The sequence below is a fragment of the Accipiter gentilis genome, chromosome 9 (genome assembly GCF_929443795.1).
Source record: "Accipiter gentilis chromosome 9, bAccGen1.1, whole genome shotgun sequence".
Taxonomy (NCBI): Eukaryota; Metazoa; Chordata; class Aves; order Accipitriformes; family Accipitridae; genus Astur; species Astur gentilis.
In genome coordinates this window covers 11,436,831-11,459,034 of record NC_064888.1, presented here as the reverse complement: position 1 = coordinate 11,459,034, position 22,204 = coordinate 11,436,831, and the positions used below count along the sequence as shown (strand labels likewise).

Below are 22,204 nucleotides of genomic sequence, written 5' to 3'. Positions count from 1 at the left end.
TTTCTTCTAGTAGTTTCAGACTTGGTCCCTCAAGGCCAACACTGAAAGTCTTATCTGAAAGAATCACCTAAGAAAGGTTCATTTTAATGAGAATACTTTTCAGTGGTTACATTTACTGACTGTTTCTTTTTACCAGAAGTCTTTTTTCTTTCTGTTCCTCTTCGTTAGCTGCATCCTACTTTAATTTGCACCGTGCATCTGTCTCACCTATGTATAAATACTACTTTATCCAGCAGTAACTTTACAATGACACATGACCTAAGCGAAGAAAGATTTCTTTCCTTCCTTCTTTCCTTCCTTCCTTCTTTCCTTCGTTCCTTCTTTCCTTCCTTCTTTCCTTCCTTTCCTTCCTTCTTTCCTTCCTTCTTTCCTTCCTTTCTTTCTGTCTTTCTTTCCTGCCTCAAGGCCATGTTTCTTGTCCTAGCTTTCTGATCTCTTCCTTCTGTGCTCTCCGATGACAGGCCAGTCAATTTGTCCCTCATGCAATTCAACAGTTACTGGGATTGTGTGAATCTCCAATCTTCTCAATTTCATTTTTCCTTTGTCTAGTTTGTGGTTACTTCCTACCTTTCCTGTCCCCTTTCCCCGCTCCTTCATTTATGTTTTGTAATCTTCTCTATGCTGTCCTCATCACACATGGGTCTCAGCCCTCAGATTTTATCTTCCTCTGTGCTTGTGGGGTTCATCTGGTCTCTTCTTTTGCTTGTCTGTTTGCTCTGCGCAGCATTTCTGTTTCTCTGTGCAGCTATCTTGCCCTGTTACCAACTCTTTTTCTTGCCATATTTGATCACTCCTCTATCTTGTCTATGTGTTCACATGCTCCAGGTCTTTCTGTTTGCAGCTATTTACAACTCACATCATGTCAAATTAATATTCTGTTTTCATTCCTATGTGTTCTCTTCAAAAACTTTCTGAATTTCTCCCATGTCTCCAGATGTTGGTTTCCTTAGTTCTTTTCCACACTTTCTGTTCGGTGATAACATTATGTTCCCATCAGTTAACCACTTAAGGATGTGTCCTTATTCAGTTTTTTCAGCTAGTAATGTTTATTATCATTCTTTTGAGTCTCCTGTAAAACACAGATGAAACCCTCATATAAAAATACAGTCCATTCTGACATCATGGTTTTTTCCTCCTCTCTTTATCATTACATTTAACTCTCACAAACTTCCCATTTTGATACTTTCTACTTATTGACTTTCTAAGACACTGTCTTTTAAAAATTTTCCCTAGGTAATTTTTTTTTTTTTTAAAAAAAGTTTTGCAGTTAAACTACTCATCAGTCATAGCTGAAGATACCTGCAATATACTCTCAAGTACAAGGCCTTTGTCTTACTCAAAAGTTCGGTGTGCCTAAGAAGAATCTGCAAACTGGGAAATTTGACCACACCACAGACTTTATGAACAAAGCTATCATCAACTAATAGACTTGGCTCCTCTTTCTATCTCCCATAGATTTTCCCTCAAAGAGGATGAATTTCATGCCAAATTCCCTCTTCAGCAGCATTTGTTGTATTGTTACACAACAAGTTACTTTCACTTTATCTTCAGAAAAAGAAATCAACATTTGTTGGTTCCTTTCATATATTAGTCTGAAACCTGACTCCATTTTCATGGGATATACATTGAAACAATTTTTGTTTTCTAGTCGTAGTTTTTCACAAACACAGTTGTTAAATTAAAAACTATTCATCCCATAATATTTGGGGACTGTTGGGTTTTTTCCCCTCGGTTGGTCGCAAGAGGCTTAAAATATAGACTCATGATCCTCTATATAAATCATTTGTCATAAACGATATACCATATAGTGTACTTTATTTCTTGTCAGTGAGATGTAGGCTACTTTAATTAGATGTAATGGAATTTTCCATTGTGAATCCTTTCATACCAGCATGCATGGAATGATAGAAAGCAGTGCTAAGGATAGTATATCACAAGTCAAACAGGCTCAGATTTTAAAATTAAAAACCTATTAGTTTCACTTTTTTTTTCCCCCCTCTGGATTTGTAGGGAAGCTCAGGTACATGGAAATTCTGACACAAATCTGTGTTCTGTCTAAATTCTACCTCAGAAACAACGGGAAGAAAATTACAGTAGTCAAAATGCTAAAAATTATTTGATTTCCAGAACAGAATCAAGGAATAATCTGTAATTAATGCTGGTTTCCCTGGAGTCAGAAGATAAGCTGTTGCTCCAGACAACACAGAAAGGTTCATTCTCAAAAACCCATTTGTCTATAACTTTGCAAACACTATGTAAGCTTGTGTTAGTTTGATGAAGTGGAAATTGTTTCAAAGGATGGAATACATATTTTTAAATTAATAAAAGACTGGCAGCAATGAGATAACCACAGGGGCTCCAGTGCATCTCTGCAAGCTTTGAGAAAGTGTGGGCGCAAAACATTGCGGGTTTTGACCCACACATGGTGAATATTTGAACACCTCCTTGGAAGAAAAATTTGTGAACAAAAAGTAAACTTATTTATGCCGGCTTCCCATTGGTGTGTGCTGTATATGTACACTGTGCTAGGTGACTGCTGCCTTTGCTTACCTTTGTTTAGCCTGTAGGGCTTTGTGTAGTCATTAAGACTGTGGACATACAAAGGGATAGTTAGCCCTTCCATTATCACCATTACTGCTCTCCAAGGGTTTCCTTCCTCCTAGAGCAGCCTGAAAGTGTTATCGCTCGGCAAGTTCACAGAAGCCAAGTATCATTGTGCAGTATAAAGAAAACCAAACATTCTTTCCTCTTGGCAAAGCTGATCAGGAAGAGTCTTCTGGTTTGAGGTGGTTAAGGTGATCGTTAAGGTGTTCTTTAGTGCTCACACAGCCTGTGGTACTGTTTGTGCATGTAAAATGCACTATGACTGACAAGAAGGTCCTCAGACCTGTAAGTATTTTGCTTTATTTATGTATTTATTTTGCAATTTAAAATAAGAGTGCTGTAGGCAGGAAAGGACTGGTTTGAAAGTGATTGTGTTTGAGGCTGAGATGAGACTACTGTTGTTGTCTTTCCTTTAAAACCAGGCAGGATTTTTAAGGGATATAAGAGTACATTGCATGTATGTGAACAGATTAAAAGATGGCTAACGCACAGGGTAACCTTTGATGTGGATACACCTTTCCAAGTTCATAGAGTTTAAAAACCCATAACCTATGGAAAATAACAGCCTTGCAGTGTGATTGGCAACTTTGTGCCAGAGGCGATGAATCAGTATTAAAACCCTAAGTTCATGACAAAGTGGTCTCTTCACCCTATAGCTGGTTCTTTCAGTTCAGAGTTTATGTGATACATGATTCTGGGAGCTCCAACTATCATGCTGTCAAGACAAAACATACTTCTTTTAAAAGAGGAAATGAGGATTGTATAAGTTGCGTTTTCACTGTTTGGTGTTGTGTGCACCTTAGAAAGCTAAGAAGTTTGCATCTTTCTTGAATGATATCGTTACCATCTGCTGTTTATACCTACAAAAAGATCAAGCTCTGGAAAACTCTGTGCAAACTCTATAAAGTTATATTGAACTACCAGTGCAAGCTGAAGTTGGAACTTTAGCTGTTGTTTCAGAGTAGAGGTGAGAAAGCACAGTGTATGAGACTAGGGGTATGTAATGAAATGTGTTATACCCTGACTGTGGAATGGCTGTTTATTACAAGAATAGAGAGCAATCATCCATGCTGAAAATAGGTTTATTTACCCAGGGTCTATGCCTGAAAAGGCATTTTCAGCCTTCATACCTATGCCTAGTCACCCCCATGTAGGCATTCCAAACAAACAGAAAACTTAAACTGCTAAGCTGTTTCAGTGGCGATTTCTTCTCTTAATGGGAAGCAGAAGGAGAATCAGAGCAAACCAACCAAGAAAACCCCAAGCTCCAAATGCTGGCCAGTTCTGATGAATTTTAGTTTGTTTGCTGGAGTTTGGCTCTCTCAGGAGTACAGTTCTTAACAAAGCATTACAAAACTGTCTCTAAAAAGCTGAGCCTTTTAAAATAGAATATAGATGTACAAACCTGTTATCTTCAAAAAGAAATTCAGTGTCTAAGTGAGCAAAATTTAGTTATTCTTTTCAAAAATTCCATTGGGTCTTCAAAGTCAACTCAGAGTGTGGCTTTGCTAAAAATTTAAGTACAAGATTTCTGAGAGGTTTTGGTCTTTAGTGAACATTAGATTTATGTCTTTACAGAAATGTTGCTTTCTGACAGCTCTGCAATTATCCGGTGTCACCGCTGTGCCACGTAGTTAAACGGTCAACAGTTACCACGTTTATAAATAGTATGTGACATTTGAGCTTTGGAAAGTAAATTCTTACTGAATGCTTTTGGAAGAGTTCCATATACAGTACTTCACTTTTATGCATCTTTCAGTGGAATATGCATTAAATGGAATGGCAACAGAGGTTGAATATGATAAGCATTGCCTATAAAATAGGAATAAGATTAAACAGAAATTCCAAGGCATTACATTGAAGTGATTAAGGCAAAAACAATAGGTAATGTAACATATATTATAGTAGTTACTCAAGAACATTACAGCTGTGTAGCCAGGAGAAGTTGCAGTGTATAGTTCTTCTTCTCCCACTCCTCCTTATAATTTTCTTCTCCAACATTTCACTTGATTAACATTAAACTTTTATGTAGGTTGTCTTCAGTGTAGTTTTTTCTGATCACATGTGACCTAAGTAACAGGCAACTAATGCAGTACAAACTTTAAAATGTATTATTAGTATATTTCAGTTTGGGTTATTATCAAATCATATTGTGCAAGATGTCATGTACACCTTCTAATTAGCATTCATCAACTGTAGGGGTGTGTGCTAAAAGCTGGTGAAGGTTTGGGTCATATTTACTCCTGTTTGCGTGAAATGTCTTATTAGCAACTGAAAATGGAACTCAGTTGTGGACAGTATTTGAGAATTTGCTCTGGGTTCTACTTTTCTTCCCCCCCCCCATTTCTTTTTTTCCTTTCTTAAGTTGAGTTATTTAGCTGTGGAGGAATTGAGACAGAGGTCAAGAAAGGACCATCTCGTGTCATTTGGACATAGACCATCAATGAAATATTACAGAGTTTGTGGGGAACAGGAACACTAGATAGCTATCCCAGACTAATGACCAGACGCCTGGGTGGGAGAGGATAGAGATCTATATGACCAATTTGGCCTATCTTTTGCGGGAGATTCAAGCTGAATATGCCAGGTTTATAGGCATATAGTACTGGAGGAGCCCAGAATGGTTAAAATACCATCCAATCTTATGATAGCCTTTCAATAATTACTTGTGCTTCATCAGTACCACTGAAAGAAGAATAGTTTTTCTTAGCAATGCAGTTCTGTGGCAGAGTAACAAGGAAATATCAGGCTTCATGTTTTAATGTAACAGAGCACAATAACTTGAAAAAATCCCCCCATTGAGTGACGTTTTTTAGTAATATGTTTATAAAGTATGGACCAAGAATGAAGTAACACGTACAGTGAATTATCAAGAAATGTGGATGTTAAAAGCACTTTATGCTTGTGGTTCATTAATCACTTGTATGAAGCTAATATGTACCAAGATTGGAATTGACAGCTTCAGTTGTAAGTGTAGGGAAATTAACTGTATCTTTGACATGAGGTAGTGATCACTGGAAAATAGACTCAGTGAGCCTGCTAAGTGTTTTTTAAGAAGTGTGTATGTGCACATTTATAGGAAGATGTTCCGAAAAAGGCAGAATACAGAATTTCTGGCAAAACCTTTTTTATTAAAGGCACAAATTCTTCATGGAGAATGGCATTCAGTAAGAAAGGGTCAGGTTCAGTGAATTTTCTGATCTGAAAAAGTATGTCACAGAGAAGGAAGGATTTCATATTTCACTTTGAAATGACATTTAGAAATTTTAATTAACCTGTATTAAATGAGAAAAGTAAACTTACAGTCCTGATTCAGTTTACTACAACTGAGTTTTTCCTCTTCAAGATTCTTACTCCAAACGTCTATATTGGTTTATTGTGGCAAGGTTTTGGTAGTGGGGGGGTGACAGGGGTGGTTTCTGTGAGAAGCTGCTAGAAGCTTCCCCCATGTCCGACAGAGCCGATGCCAGCCGGCTCCAAGACAGACCTGCCACTGGCCAAGGCTGAGCCCATCAGTGATGGTGGTAGTGCCTCTGGGGTAACGGATTTAAGAAGGGAAAAAAGTTGCTGGGGCACAGAAACTGCAGCTAGAGAGAGGAGTGAGAAGATGTGAGAGAAACACCCCTGCAGACCCCAGGTCGGTGCAGAAGGAGGGGGAGGAGGTGCTCCAGGTGCCGGAGCAGAGATTCCCCTGCAGCCCGTGGGAAGACCCTGGTGAGGCAGGCTGTCCCCCTGCAGCCCAGGGAGGTCCATGGTGGAGCAGATCTCCACCTGCAGCCCAGGGAGGAGCCCACACCAAAGCGGGTGGGTGCCTGGAAGAGGCTGTGACCCCATGGGAAGCCCATGCTGGAGCAGGGTCCTGGCAGGACCTGCGGATCTGTGGAGAGAGGAGCCCACACTGGAGCAGGTTTGCTGGCAGGACTTGTGACCTCGTGGGGGACCCACGCTGGAGCAGTTCATGAAGAACTGCAGCCTGTGGGAAGGATTCATGTTGGAGAAATTCCTGGAGGACTGTATCTCATGGGAGAGACCCTGTGCTGGAGCAGGGAAAGAGTGTGAGGAGTCCTGCCCCTGGGGAGGAAGGAGCGGCAGAGACAACGTGTGATGGACTGACCCCAACTCCCATTCCCCGTCCCGCTGTGCTGCTGGGGGGAGGAGGTGGAGAATTCAGGAGTGAAGCTGTGCCTGGGAAGAAGGGAGGGGTGGGGGGAAGGTGTTTTATGACTTGGTTTTATTTCTCATTACTCTACTCTGATTTGGTTGGTAATAAATTAAATTAATTTTCCCCAAGTTGAGTCTGTTTTGCCTGTGATGGTAATTGGTTGAGTGATCTCTCCTTGTCCTTATCTTGACCCATGAGCTTTTCATTCTATTTTCTCCCCCCTGTCCAGCTGAGAGGGGGGCGGGAGTGACAGAGGGTGGGCACCTGGCGTCCAGCCAGGATCAACCCACCGCAACATCTTAGTTTTATGACTTTTCATCTAGAGTTGGGATGTTGTACTGTGGCCTGGAAAATTTCATTTTAATCCCTGCACTAATGGTACCATTACCAATTAAGCTTTAGAAACAGTATGGGTTTGGAGTATTCTTTAGCACACTCTAAGTTTTATAATGAGATTTTTTAAAATTATTTTTTAAAATACTTTATTGTGGCTAGTAAGGCTTATTTTATTTATTTATTTTTAATCTATTAAAAATCGTAGGATTTATGCCCCTCTGGAGATACTGTGCCAAGAGGTATTTATTTAAAATGCAAAGGAAAGAAAGGGTCTAATGAAGTGCAAGTATCTCAGTAACTGCTACAGACAAATTGTTTTTCTGTTAAGTTCTATTGCCTATGCAAGTCACTCCTGGATGTGAACGGCACTATTTTAATTGAAGAAGTTTCTAAATATAAATTGGGTATCTAGGGGATGTAGACTGAACCCATCTGCTTTACCAGAATTGACTTTTTCATATCTCCTATCTTAACTTATTTGTACCAAAGACATATACAAAGCTTCTAAGATAAACAGGTACAGTTTGATACTATCCAATTAATCACTGTCAGGCATATTGCACTGGAAACTTGGTCTGTATCTCTTCTCTGGGATCTAAACTAGTTCCCTGATTCCTAGGATGTTTTCCTGGACATTTAAATCAAGAACAGAGCCATTTTTAGAAATATAAATCCATCTCCTGCAATGAAAGTCAGCAGCTGGAGCTAGGTTTGGCTAAGGCTTACAAAATGCTATAAAGAAGGTAGTGACTTTTTTTTTCCCCCCATTGCTGTTTTACTATAATAGATTTCAAAATGGTTCTGAAGAATTTTTCTAATTTTTTTTTGGTGGGGGGAAGAAAAGACAGTAATTAAATCATTCCCCAAGGATGTAAAGGGGAAAGAAGAAAGCTGCTTTGGAAGCAGGTCACTGGCTACAACCTTGCTTGGGACAAAAAGAGCTGGAACCAGTTTTCTTTTGAAACCTGTCTAGTGGCAAATATAATGTGATCAGGTAATGAATTGTAAGGGCTGAGACTGATCCTTTATGAAAGATTTGCAAAGAGCTGAGATTTAGACACGATTACTTCCCCAAGCCCTTCTTTAGTTCTACCTTCATTATGAATAATAAAAAAAGACCCCCCAAAAAGAGAAAAAAGAGGTTTATCTGTCATTTTCATGCTGGTTGCTTTAGAAATATGAAGGGAAGGATGAAAAATGACATCAGAAGAACCAGAGATTTGAGATATTTGCCTGTGATGAAAATGGTTTTTGGGTTTTGGGGGGGTTTTGGGGTTGGTTTTTTTTTAACTTATTTCATAGTAGTAAAGCTGACCTTGATTATTTCCTAACCTCATCCCCCACTGTCCTGGTCTCTAAAAAGAACTTGGGTCTCCTTCAGACTCTTTCTGCAGATGCTCACTGGCTAGCTCGCTCTGTGCTTGGTTTTCTGCTGTAAGCATCCTGGGGGCTGGCTGTTGGCAGTCTGTCTGGTTGGCAGGGGTCTGCAGTGGGGTTGCAAGCTGGCAGACAGCTGCATAGGAGGAGCTTTGTACCAGAGCCTGGCTCCTGGACCTGTGGTCTCGAGATGGTCGGTGTATCCGCCGGTACCTCCATGGAGCACTCACCGTGTTGCAGGTGTATTTGCTCTCTGCTGCCAGGTGTAATTAGTCATCGTTTGGCAACAACTTTGGTTTTGTGTTCTTTCGGTATCTTAGGACACTCTTTCCAAATTATTTTCTAACTGTGAACTTCCCAGTTTACCTTCTTTCATTTTTTTTCTGGAAAGCTATGATGCTCTTTATCATCCCCATTAAGGTAAAGGGTGTGCAAGTAATACCCTTTACTACTTTTATATCCCTCCTAGCTAAACACTCTGGTGGTTCTTTTATATCATGGATTTCAGGGTGGCAGCCCTTGTTTCCAAAACTGTAGACACAACAGGACCATCTGTGTTTGCCATCTGCAAGACATTTCCTTCTAGGATCCTGGGATTGGTTATGGGGCTTCCAGACATTCCTACCGCCTGTCCCCCTGGGTACACAGTAAGGACACAACAGGTTTGTAACTATAACACAGATGCACGTAAGCCTAAACTCTTCAGCACATCTTGCTGTCACTGGAACACAATCTGCCCATGTCCGTTTGAACACCCACCAGCATCTCTCTGTGTCCGGTTGCTCATCTGCATGTTTCTTTCTACACAGCTTGCTTTTTGCTGTTAATACCAAGGTGCTGACCCTGGCACAGCAGCCAGGAAAAGAGCCTTCCCTATTACTAGCCAGCCATTATGCACTTGGAAATGTTTTCAGTTTCAGAAGGTCAGGAAAGGTTTTTTTCTGCTCAATTATTTTTTTTTTTTTTTTTTTTTTTTTTTTTTTTTTCCTGCTGAATTGCTTTATTTCTGAACATAGCAGTATTTATTGCTTACTTTCCTAACTTCTTTTAATCCCCCAACTGCCATTAGATAAAATAATGAACCGAGTTACTTATTCATAAAGGCAATGTAAATACTTGTTCTCCACTGTATTCCAATAAAATAATGTCACGGATTATTGGCAGTAAATTATTTTAAGTTATACATTTAAAAGTAAACAAAGCCATATACATGAAAATATCTTTGATCATTTTTCATGAAGCATCTTATTCTTTTCTTTTATCATTGTTGGTACGAGATCTGAAATCTTAATGCTCATATTTTGATTTTCAGTGTTGCCCTATTTCATTTCTATTGCAAATGCTTTCTACTGAGAAATTATAAACAGTTTTCTACATGCAGTGCTTCCCTTCCCCTCTACCCAGTCTGGCCCAATTCTGATATCATTTATACGTTGTCATTAATAGTGGTCCACTGAGTGAATTATAATTCTCTTGTTTGGGTGCTGCATTTTAACATTTGGCTGTTGAAATGTAGTCGGAGAGGAAGAAGGGCATACAGTCTCAAACCCCCCTCTTTTTTCCAAATTTGTAGAAGCTATTTGCTAGTCTAAGAGAAAATAAAGGAAAGATGGATGCTTTTTAATTCCCAGTGTGCTGTTCATCTCAAAAGCAGATTTTATATTTGATAAACATGTTGTGAGGCATTACTCCTGAGTGTCAACTGGACCCTATGTGTATATAGAGTATATTAATAATTTTTCCACAAAAAAAGACCGATAACATATTTTGGCACATGAATCTTGTCCCAGGAACTGGCAGAGCTTTTCCTCAGCCACAGTGATCACACAAATTCCTAGCCTACTTTCATTAATACAGGGTGAATTTATGAAATAGGCTGTAATAGATCCTTCAGGATGTTTCATAGACAATTTTTTATTTCTTTTTGAATGGATGGAGGCACAAGCTTAAACAAATGACAAGATCTTGAACAGCTTAAATAATTAAAAACTAATTAAAAGTGGATGACCATAATCTCCCAAGTGCTTTTTCCTTTTTCAAGACAAAGAAACTCCATAACGTACAAACATGTAATTTCTTTCTTATTCTGAGAATTCTGAATATTTTTTTTTTACAATATCACAGGTCTTCAGCACCATGCTCTTCACACTGCTTAAATTCCATGAGCCTCCAGCAATACACCTCCAATATACCAGCGCTGTTGGGAGGTTTAAACCTCCAGATGTGTCTTTCAATAGTTCATTTTGGGATTCTTTAGGACAGCCAGTCTGTAAATATGGTGCAAAATCTGAAGCACAAAATGTTTCTGCTTCCTCTCAGCATGTCTGGGTTTAGAATAATGCTTCATGCTATGTGTTGCAGCTCTAAACAGAAGATATTTATAGATATTTAGACTTGCCTACCTACGGTTATGTTTCTAAATACATTTCAGCCTTTCAGAGTGCAGAGCCATTGACTTCTGTAGGAGGTGCTGAATGGTCTAGCACTCTGATGACTAAAGATAAACTCTTAGTAATCTAAATTTAGGCATCTCATTTTAAAAACTTTGGCCCAGATATGTGATCTCAGAAGAATGAGTTGCAATGATTCATTTCAAATTCCCTGGCTCTTGCGGCTCCCCAGACTTAGCGTTTATTCATACAAATTGTTCACTGTTGCAAATAAATCACAAAATGTAGCCAATGCAATAACTCTGCACCTGAGCATTATTTAGTTCTGCTTTGCTAATGTTGGCAGCACTTTGCTTTTCCTCTATATGTTATAGCGCCTGGCTATTTTGGCTTTGTCTGAATATATTAGAGGGGTGAATAGGGAGAAAATCTACAAGTTTTTGTCCTTGCTTCCATTACTGCTAGCTTTCCTGATAGCTGCAATTCCTCAATTAGGTGGTCAGTTTAATTTTCCTGCCAGCTTAAAAGAAACACAAGGGAGACAATTACCAAGGGAGACAATTTTTCACTGCACGCTTAGGAGAAGATTATCTTGTCAAAAGTGTTGTCTCTTGTGGTTCTCATCTGCTTTGACACCAGGGATAGTTAATTTCCCATAATGCTGTTTATGATGATGATGAGAAATACTGTGCCCTGTCTGTGTTGATTTTTCTCTTTCGACTGCTTTGTGGTTTCTCTGTTGGGATTTTTATCTCTTTAAAGGAGTACTTCACCTTGTAGACAGGAGAAGTAGATTAAGGTATATGTGTTGCCCACAATTTTCTCTTAGGTTTGTGTGGGCTGCACAAATGAGTAAAGTTTTAGAACACAATTACTTAGGCAAATAATTTGTACCTTTTTTTTTTTTTAACACAGTATAAACTAAAAGTAATGCTAAAAATGCTGGTGTTGGCTACTTAGCCAGTTTTTGATTTTTTTTTATTTTTTATTTTTTTGTTAGGATCAGGTAACAGTACTCCCTTTGCCTATATTAAGGATGGATAACTTGTCATTTCACTGCAACCTTATAAGTCGTGGGCGTTTATTCTAAGGCAGTCATCTGTAGTCAGTGTCATGAGAGAAGGTGATTCATCCTGTCTGATGCTAAATATCTGAGAGGCTTACTATGCAAATGTGTTCTGGAGAGGAAGGTGGTTGATGATGTTCCTGCCCAGTCCAGTGCTGCAGTCTATAGAGCCTCTCTGCACCAGTGCAATTGTTTCTGAGGCCACACACAATGAACAGGGTGAGGAAATTATCCAGGTTGAAAACCAGTAACTGGAAGTATTCTGTTCATCTGTATTTGTTGGTTTAACCAGGTTCATTTCAGTGATTCACAGGGCCATTTATAACACAGCACTAAGAATATCTGTTCAATAAATGGGGTCATATTGGCACAGAAGAAAGAAGTGGCTGAAGACAGGGACATTCAAAACTTTGTGTAATGAGCTGCCTCCTGAAATACATGTGTGCGCTGAGACTGTCCTGTTTTATTAGGTGAGATGAATCCACAATAGTTGTTTAGCAGTGTGTTAAGCAGGACATTACTAATATCATTATCACTGTAGTGTACACCTCTTGATGCTTGATATTGCTTTATTAGACTATAAAATATCCTGAAGTGAGCTTATCGATGTCAAACAAAGGAGGCAGTTAGAAACTTCTATGTATATTGCCCTATCCTTCCACTGAGGTCCTCAGTACTAGTAGTGCTGTTTGTGCTAACACTCTTTCCCAGTTTTAGCATCCTAGTGAACCACGAGGGTTATATGTGTATGGATAAATATACTGTCCGATGAGATGGCCCGTTTCTTTATAATATGTAGTGATTATCCAAGTCCCCACCAGGAAGCCAGAAAAAGTGTCCATGCTAATCATAACTTTCTCTTGGGTCTTACGTAAATATGGAGAGGATGACTCATATGAACTTCACTTGAGTGTCTCAGAGTGGTGTTTTTCATTAAATAGGTTAGCTAACAGTTAAACTAGCAGAGTTGTGAAGAGGCAGAGGCAGTTTATTTTGGGAGACATATTGAAAAGAAACCCAGCCTACTAGGGTGCATTAGATATATAGAAGTTAAATCTCACAAACTGCATCTTCTGTGTGCAGCTGTTCATCATAGGATCCCTTATCATGTTGATGTACCACGCTGCTCCAGTATGCTTTTATGGTACGTCTAGGGAATATCTTCATGGTACAGGGTACTTTGGTTTAGATACTGAAGTCAGAGAAACGTGACTGCCACCGTTAAGATACTGTTCCATGAAGCAGCTCTGGAAGAGATGAAAAGAACTGTACTGAAACAATGCCAATAGCAATGAAAGCAATCAAAATGAGCTTTATAGTACCTTTTTATGTAAGTTCTTTCTGGAATACGTTTCACATGTTTTATTTATTTTTATTATTATATTTCTTTTTATTTTTGTAGGCTGTGGAAACCAACCTTGCATCAAAGGATAGTCACTGGGTCTATGTAAATGAGGTAAGAAAGTCAAAAGAGACAACATAGCTTGGTACATTCACTCATCACCATCTCTGGTTTCATATGTTTCGACACACCAAACTGAGCACACACTTAACATTTTTGCTTTTTGAATGGTACAAGATGCAAACTCTGTGGTGTCATTGCTTGTCTGTCTCAGCTGAATTGACATAGGTTGAATACCAAAGGTCAAAATACAGCTTCCAATATACCTCATAGCAGCTGGGAGACTTCATTTTTACCTTCACGTTGACCCTACTTCATTAGCTGTTTAGGAAACAGAGAGTATCTCAAAAGAAACCTCAGAAACACGCATCTATGTCTGCCAGAATCTCACCCTTCGCTGCTGTGAAAGCCTGCACTCAGACACTAGCAGAGGAAAGAGCGCTGAGGCTAGATGCAGGCTTCGCTCATTCAAATATGCATCTACATGATACACAGGTTTTCTCTAGTGCAGAATGTGTTGCGTTTTGGCCAAGATCCAGGGTAGCATAGATTTAAAATGTGATATTTCCTCTCTGCAGCAAATGGTATCCTGTCCTGCTACTATGATTATTTATTTTACCTTAGTACCACAATGCCCTACTGGGAGTCGGTGCAGACTTCTGTTTAAAAAGCAATGGAAAGCTTGAAATGTACTACTATATGTAATAATTTATAAATCACTAATTGTTCATGATAAATGGCACTATTTTATATATTTCTGGGTTTAATAATGATTTGTTAAAAGATAGTAAAATACCTAAGTTAAGAACTGTGTTCACTCTTTTGTTTTTATAGTACAAAAGCATGGCCTCTACTTTAATAACCAATTCCTTTGTTAATTTCTCATTTCTTTCTTTGCGCCTAGCTAATAATTTTGGATAGGCTACTTCTAATAGTAACAATAAATTGTATTGTGTGGCATTAGAAAGGCTCTGTAGTTAAATAGGGGTTAGGGAAAGTGAGTGAAATCTCTGCTTATAAAGGCCTTATAAATTCTTTCTAGTCCTTGTTACATTTAAGTGCCTCCTGATTTGTCAGCTGCAGTAATGACCCACTACAAAGTATCAGCAAGATGCCCAGAGAGTCAGTGTTTATATTCTCATAAAGAAAATACAGTGCATATTTCCCTAAACATTTATAGAGAGGGAGTGTTTGTGAATCTGTTATTGCTGCTGTTATTGTTCAGATGTTAAAACTCACTTTGTGAAGCCTGAATCTGTATCATCACAAATAAAAACCTTCAGCACTCATGCACAAATGTGTGCATACATACACATACACAAACACATCACACAGGGTGTAAATTCTGCTTTTATTTTGAGAACTTTTATTTTTTTTTCTCTTTTATGGCTAGAGATTGGGTGGGGAAGCTATGATAACAAAATGTAAATCTAAAGTATAAGTTTTTAGTGAAAAAGATTAGTGCACATACTTGTAAATAATCTCAAAATGCAATTCAATCAAACAGACCACTACAGAAACTTTTCAAATTCATGAAACTTTGGCAAAAACGGGAGGAAATGTCTGGATTATCCTTTTTTTTTTTTTTTTAGGAGAAAAGTGTTGGTCTTTGTGTGCTTAAAGCTACTGTGAAAAGAAGATACGGTAAACATCCACATGGATGTATCTGTAGAAATACGGAGGTTCCTTAGGGCTTGTTTCTTACTTAATAGTGTGCATACCCCCATGCTAGCAAGAGGACAGACTGATCATGCTTTCCGTGTACATTGTTTCCAGTTGGTATCAGTGAGAACTGCATGGGTACTTGATGGAAAATATGTTATTCCTTGGCTGGATGTTGATTGGTGCTGTGATTTGCAGAATGGAATTAACTTTTAATTCCTAACAGTCTAATCAGCTCTTTTTGATGTAATGCTACATGAGTAGCAAGCCAGATGTAGTCCATTCTGTAAATGGACCAAATTCTTAGCCAGTCCTTTTTTTCTCCCAGGCAGGTTGAGGATCCTACGCTTTTCCGTTCTCCCTATGGTTTACGTGACCTAATGATCCCATAGCAAGGAAAGAGAGGTGTAGGGCTAACTGACCCGAAGGGGCAGTAGTAGGAAGAGAACACAGTGACAATTATTTCCACTGAGGTTCCTTGTATGAAGGGCGTTGGATTGTAAACAGGCTCTTAAGGCCTTTCTCACTTCAAGGAACCATTTAAGGGCCTGGTACAGGTTAGAGTACTGAGGTCTACTCATCTTGAGCACCTTCTCACAATCTGCCCTGTCTCCCACCTCTCTTCAAGCCAATCAGGATGTGAACCTTGGACTTATCTTGCCATAGTAAGAATGACTATATAGCACAGTCTCATTTCAATAAGATTTTATTATTATCTTACTTGAATTAAATCCACTTTACTCTCTCTTTATTGACAATCCATACAGCAGGATAGGGGTTAAGTTTTGGAGTTCAAACGTATTTTATCACATTAATTTTATTAGGTAAGCAACACCACCAAGCTTGTGATGAGCTGCCTTAAAACTGTATGGCTGGTAAGCTTATTACACAGCAAATGAACAAATGTAGAATATATGAGTTGGTCTCACATTACAGAGCTGTACTGTCAAGATCCTGCATTTACTAGTTTCCAATAACTCAAGCCGCTGTGCTGAGGTATCTGTTCAGTTTGGATGCCATTAGTGGTGCAAAAGGACTCAGTCACCTTCAGAAAAAGGCTAGTGAATTGGGAGTTGGATTCATTGTATGGGGTTGGAAGGTTGAAACATTACACGGCCAGTCTTTCAGGATGAGAGAATACACAGGGATGGGTCTTTGCAGGCAGTATCATGCCCTCATATGTCCTCTTTGAAGCCAAAGTCATAAAAACCTTACTGGTTTAAAAACATATATTTGTAAGTGTCTACTCTTCTCATTTCAGAGATTTTATGTTTCAAACTCGCAGAGCTGTCAAAAGTAGTGGAGATTTGAGGGGGAAAAAAGAAATATATTTCTAAGCACCCTCCCTTTTTTAGATTTATATTTCATCACCTTCACTTTTATTCATCTAGAAATACTAAATCATTCCTTGCATTCATTTAGGGAGTGATTCTACCTGAATTCTGGGTTAAACATGCCAAGTAGTTTTTTAAAAGCAAGAATATTTGTGATTTCTGTATAAATGCTTGCAAAAGCAAACAACTCTTCAAAACAATGGCTAGTCCATGCTTAGCTTTGTCTCCAGAATAGTCCAAAATGTTTTATTACCATTGACTGTGTTCAGAGTTGCCAATGACCAGCAATTTTGACCCCAAAGAAGATCTCTTAGAACATATCTGGTGTTCTGCTTGTACCTTTGCTGTTTGTGCCTTCAAGTGCTGATGAAGTGACCTACCAACTTTGATAGATGTATGCTATTTCTTCCTGTGGCATGACTGGCACAGTTGTAGATGCCCCCCTTTTTTGGGGTGTTTATTTCCTGTCTTTTTTCCTCTTTTTCTTTCTTATTTTTCTTTTTCTTTTACATTTCTTTCTCTTTGGTGCCTGGCATCAAGTATCTCTGTCGGTTCCTCCTGACATTTTTCATTCTCCCCTTCTCTTTTTCTGCCTGTTAAGAGAAAATGCAGTGCATTGCCCAGGGCATGTGTCTGTGGGAGAGGCACAAGAGCAATACTTGAAACTGAATTTGTATGTGGTTGTACTAGGAGCAATGCACTGGGAGTCTTTTTTATTAGCAGCAGAGTAGATTTTGGGGTATAAATAACACTAGAAACCATGTTTCCCTTTTTGTGGGACATTTAATGATTTTGAATTTTTTTCCATTCGAAGGGGACAGAAAATGCAAAAGAAATTGTTCTGCAAAACTGGACTTCAGACAAAAAAATATTCAAATTAAACACAGTATTTTATTCCCTCATGTCAATATATTTAATTCTAATTCAAATTTTCTAAACATTCATTATTTTTACACATAAATCAGTAAAATACACAAAGCAATCAACTACTCTTCATGGAAATGGAATGGGTACTGAAATTGACTGATAACTCAAATGAGTTGTTTCAGCATTATCACATCCTTCCTTTAATTTCTTTTTCAACAAATTTTCATCGCTATTCAGAAGTTTAATTGAAAGTTGTAAGACGTGGTAGGACAAAGCACAAGGCTATGGTTGAGATAGGAGATAATTTTTCATGAAGGACGGCTGGGGATGAAGAGAGGACAACATAGCATTGCATGTCCAAACCATATGTACTTGCTCTGAAGCTAAGGAGAAGTGAGCTTCAAGCTTGCTGCATAACTGTGTGGAAATACACGAAAGACATACATCGAGGAAGACTTTTTTTGAAAGTGCATTTTTTGACAGAAATGCCCCAGTCAAGAAATTGAAATAATGGAGAACTTTACCTTTCCTGGCAGTTACAAAAGTAATGTTAGGACACAGACAAGGCTTCACAATTTCCTATGATTGACAATCTTATCCCTGCATGTTTAAAAACTTAAGGCAGCCATCAGTTCAGATTTCATTATGGCTAAGGAAGCCGGAAGATACTTGTTGTGAAAGTGATGATGAGATGGTAGCATGTTTGAAGAAGAGGAAGAAGTGAGAAAAGGAGAATAAGGATAATGGATGTCAATAAAAAGATTATCCAACTTCAGAAGTTTAGGGAACCTAGTAGTGCTTTTGGAAGCATAATATGATGAGTGAAGGATAGCAAACGAACCGTGGAGTTCTGTGAAGACGAAGGCATGATAAGGTATCGTTATGGTTCCAATGGGTTATCTTTACAAAGCTTGAAATCAGAGAGGAATTGTAAAGAAAAAGTGGTGAAAAAAAGGGCTAAGGAGGGCAGTAAAAGTGTAACAAAGTAAATGATTATAAAATGAGTCTGAGGTGCAGAATGTCTCATACCAGGGGTCATAAAAAGCAACAAGGAAAGTTTAGATATAGCAGAAGGTAAAGGAAAGTGTAAGGTGATTACTTAATGGAAAAATGAGGTTTTAATGTTTTTGCTGACTTGATGCTGGCTTTATAGAAACTAATTGTAACCAGACTGTTAAAAATATATTGTAGTACTTCCAGTTTATTTAGATAAATCTGAGGCACTCCACCAGATGAGATTCAATATAGAAAAGTGCTGAGTACTTTGGGTGTGGTTACAAAATGAGGTATAGCTTGTGAGCATTTGCAGAAGCAACTTAGAATCCTTGTGGATAACAAACTGTCAATCAATACTGTTGCGGTCTTGCAAAACAAGCGAATATAATCCTCACATATGTTATTGGAAACATTCTTTGTAAGATAAGGGAGGCAATTATTTTGCTCTGCTTGACATCAACTTGGCCTTGTTGGAACAGTATTGCAAGTTTGGGGCAAGACACTTTAAAAGAAAACAAGAGAATGCAGAACAATTTTGAAAATCCAGAGGAGAGCACCGAGTATGATGAAAGCTCAGTAAAATATGACCCATGAGGAAAGGTTGAAAGAATTATGTTTGTCTCCTATGAAACTCAGAAGATGGAGCAAGAGTATAGCAGTAGAACAGATATAATTGAAAGAAGAATATGATCACATGTTGACTCTGGAAAGATAAAGGAAATGTAATTAGTCTTCTGCAGTAAAAATTAGATTGAGTATTAGGAAATGGTTTATGATCTAAATATGATAATGAATAGGAACAACTTCCTTGGTTACTTTTTTCCATCTCATCATCTCTCTGTCTTCATACGTGGCTCTGCTGTTGTTTTTTATTCTTCATTTTTCAGCATCCTACTCATGCTACGTAAGTCTGCTAAATATTTTCAGATGTCAGTTTGGAAAGACAAATACGACTGTATTATGAACACCAGTGGGTATTTTCTGATCTGCACCTTCTGTTCTAGGTCATTCCATGTATCTTTTTTCAATATGGGTATGAAAATGACAGTTTATCCACTGCATATACTTCTGATTGATCATTTATTCAATACTTGTGCTGACAAACATTATATTTATTGGAACTGTGACTCATATTTGATTTCTGATCAGCATGGAACTCCATCCTTCTCTGTCTACTACTGAGCAAGCTAGAGTGATTGTGTCTGATTAGAAAATCCACCCTTGGGTTAGCCCCAGTGATTTGGCTTAGCCAGGGATGCACCTAGCATCATACTTCTTGATATCAGTCATTTGAAATGGAGGACTATATTGTAATTTTATGTAGCTTTGATAGATGCTTAGTAATGAATTAGTGGCACTTTCAGTGCTTTAAAAATAGATTTAATTATAGGGTGTAAAAAATAAATCTGAAAACTAAAAGTTAGAGCTTCTACTTGACTACAGTTTTCATTTGTTGCTTTGCCATGGAATTGATTCTCATTGATTCAGATTAACCCTCATCAGATCAGAAACAAAGGGGTATTTGTTATTAACAGAAAATAACTTCTTATTAACCTGATTTTTTAGTCTTAGAATTACCACATTCTGCACCATATGGAATAACAAATGCTGAAATTCAAACAATATTCACTTCTAAATTCTCAAACTGGAACCATGGGAATAGTGGGGAGAACTAGTGGAAGTTTCATTACATTAGTTCCTTACTGTCTAAATGATCAGGTACTCTGTGGGAAAGGAATGTACTATGGGGGGAGAAAAATCCTCCTCATAGGTCAAGTACCAACCCATGTAGGTATTTATTTGTCATGGCACGACACTTAAAAAAGGGAGGTGTTCTTTCTAATAAGGCAAAACTTTGTTATTTTGCAAAATAACAGCATCATGCATTCTTCTACTGTATTTTTTCTGTGAACTACTGTAAAGTTTCCAGAGTTAAGCTTTGTAAAGGAGGAAGGAATCGTACTCTTGATTGTCCTGGTAGATGCACTAGCTCAGTTCCCAATGTTTGTGTGTGTTCACAGGGACTGCACAGTGGGTGACTGTATTTCTGTACTGCACAATTCAACATACAGTTTAATGCTATGCAGAGTAGCTTGACTCTAAGATTGAATAGGGGCTCATTTGTTCATCACTAAGAAAAGCTTGTTCTGTTATTTGTCCCATTTAAAAACAAACAAACAAAAAAATCAACCAAACAACCTATGCTGCAACACTCCAGGGTGGATAGCAGAAAGGAAAGTTGTATTTGTAACAGCTCTTGTAAAATCACAGATGCTTTTTTATTGATAGAATGTAGTAAGCCAGCTGATCTTCTTGTACTAACCTGAGCTTAATAACTAGAGCTTTTAAAAAATCATCAATAGCATTATTTTGCTTTTTATGTACAGTGGTAACCATAAATACATAAAAGAAAGTCAGAGACCCGTTTGTTATTGGTGAAAATCTGTTTTCAGTAAGAAATCCAAAATAAATAGCATGAAGCTATAGAAATAGAGTATTACACAGATTCCAAATCCATAGGAAAGCCAAGTATTGAGTAGCTCGAAGACAGATGAAAGTCTTGTAAGCTTTAATTGAAAAATAAAACTAAACTCTAATTAACAGCCAGAAAATGATGCTTTTGGATATTTTCTCTTTTCAATCCACAGAAAAGATCCTGGTTTGGAAAATTTGGAGGCAGTAAGCACAGAGAAACCACTACAGCAGTTGCAGCTGTAAAGTATTTGGTTAAAATCTTCCCAACTATGATGATACTTGTCAGAAGAAGCCCTCATAGTTGAAGAGAAAGAGAAGGGAGAAGTAAAGTAGGAAGAAAAGGTCTTTTAATTTCTGCAGGAGAAATAATAAAAAGATTTGGAAACATAGCAAGAGTACACATTTCATCAGTGGCGAGAAGCCTTAGACAGAAAGTTGGAGTGCTAAGGGACTTGGGGAACTCTGAGCCATGTTGAGATGATGTTATCCACATCACTTGAATGTGAATAAAAAATTTGAGACAGCAGTTGACCTTATTCTTCCTTTTTGGACAGATGACACTTTCCAAATAATGCTGGTGGTGCTGCCAGCAGATGAATTGCTAGATCTTCAACAGATTAATAAAATTTCCCAAACTCAACCTAGGTGATCAGTCGGAACAAAGTGCAGAAAAAGTTATTGATGCTTTTTCCTTTCCCCTTTCAGAGCATTCACTCAAAACACATTTCTGCTAATCCTTTTTTGGACTCTAGCTCAATTCTCTTATTTCTGCTCTTTTCATAGGTCTCTTGTCACCACTATTTCACTGTCTGTAGGAGGCAGTTTGTTATGTGAGAGACGAGAAAGTGTCCAATCATCTCTCTCCTGGTGTGACATGTTTCTAACCTTCCATTTCTATCCTGCAGCTCCATTGCTTCTGCCAAAAGTAGTTTTCTTTCCTTTCACCACATGAGACATGCCCAGTATATCTGTAGTTTCTTATCCTCTTGATTTGAGAATCAAATGGCTTCTCAACTATCGTCTGGGCACTTTCTTATTTTCCTCTATAAAATATTTTTCAAAGGTTAAGAAAAATGAGCAGAAAATAGAATAGTAATTATCAGATAAAGTCTATCTCAGCAAACTACTTTTTCCCCAAGGGTAGCATGTAGGAAGGTGTTAGATAATGCATGACAAACAGTGTTTTCCTAGCATGGGGCTTGTAGAGTAATCTTGGGGAAACTTATGACTTCGAAAGAAAGATCCATTATGAATGCAGTGTTTGTTCTTGATTTTTGTTTGGAAAACCTTCTTCTTTTTTTTCTAGAAATGCCTCTGCTATATGCACTTTGGGATATCAACAGTTAGACCCACAAGCCTGTGCAAATTGTTATGGCTTCATTTTTACATGGGTAGAACCAGGACTGTCTGATAGGCCAGAATTCTGCTCAGTCTTTCTCTACATATGGAAGTGCCAAAAGACTTTTCTTTTTTGTAAAGCATCAGTCTGTGTAATGATGCTTGTGTTTACTCTGATAACAAGAATTCAATAAA

At 38.1% G+C, this 22,204-nt stretch overlaps 1 protein-coding gene across 6 annotated transcripts in view; it reads left to right on the top strand.

Moving 5' to 3' along the window:
- Nucleotides 1-22,204, top strand: part of GRID1 (glutamate ionotropic receptor delta type subunit 1) — a 555,275-nt gene that overhangs the window by 414,164 nt on the left and 118,907 nt on the right. For all 6 annotated transcript variants that reach the window (XR_007507329.1, XM_049810876.1, XM_049810875.1 and 3 more), the window contains exon 5: nucleotides 13,338-13,391. Coding sequence is in view for 5 of the 6 variants with exons in the window: in XM_049810876.1 (XP_049666833.1) it covers nucleotides 13,338-13,391 (54 nt within the window). In the remaining variant the exon portion in view is untranslated. The remainder of the gene's footprint in view (nucleotides 1-13,337; nucleotides 13,392-22,204) is intronic.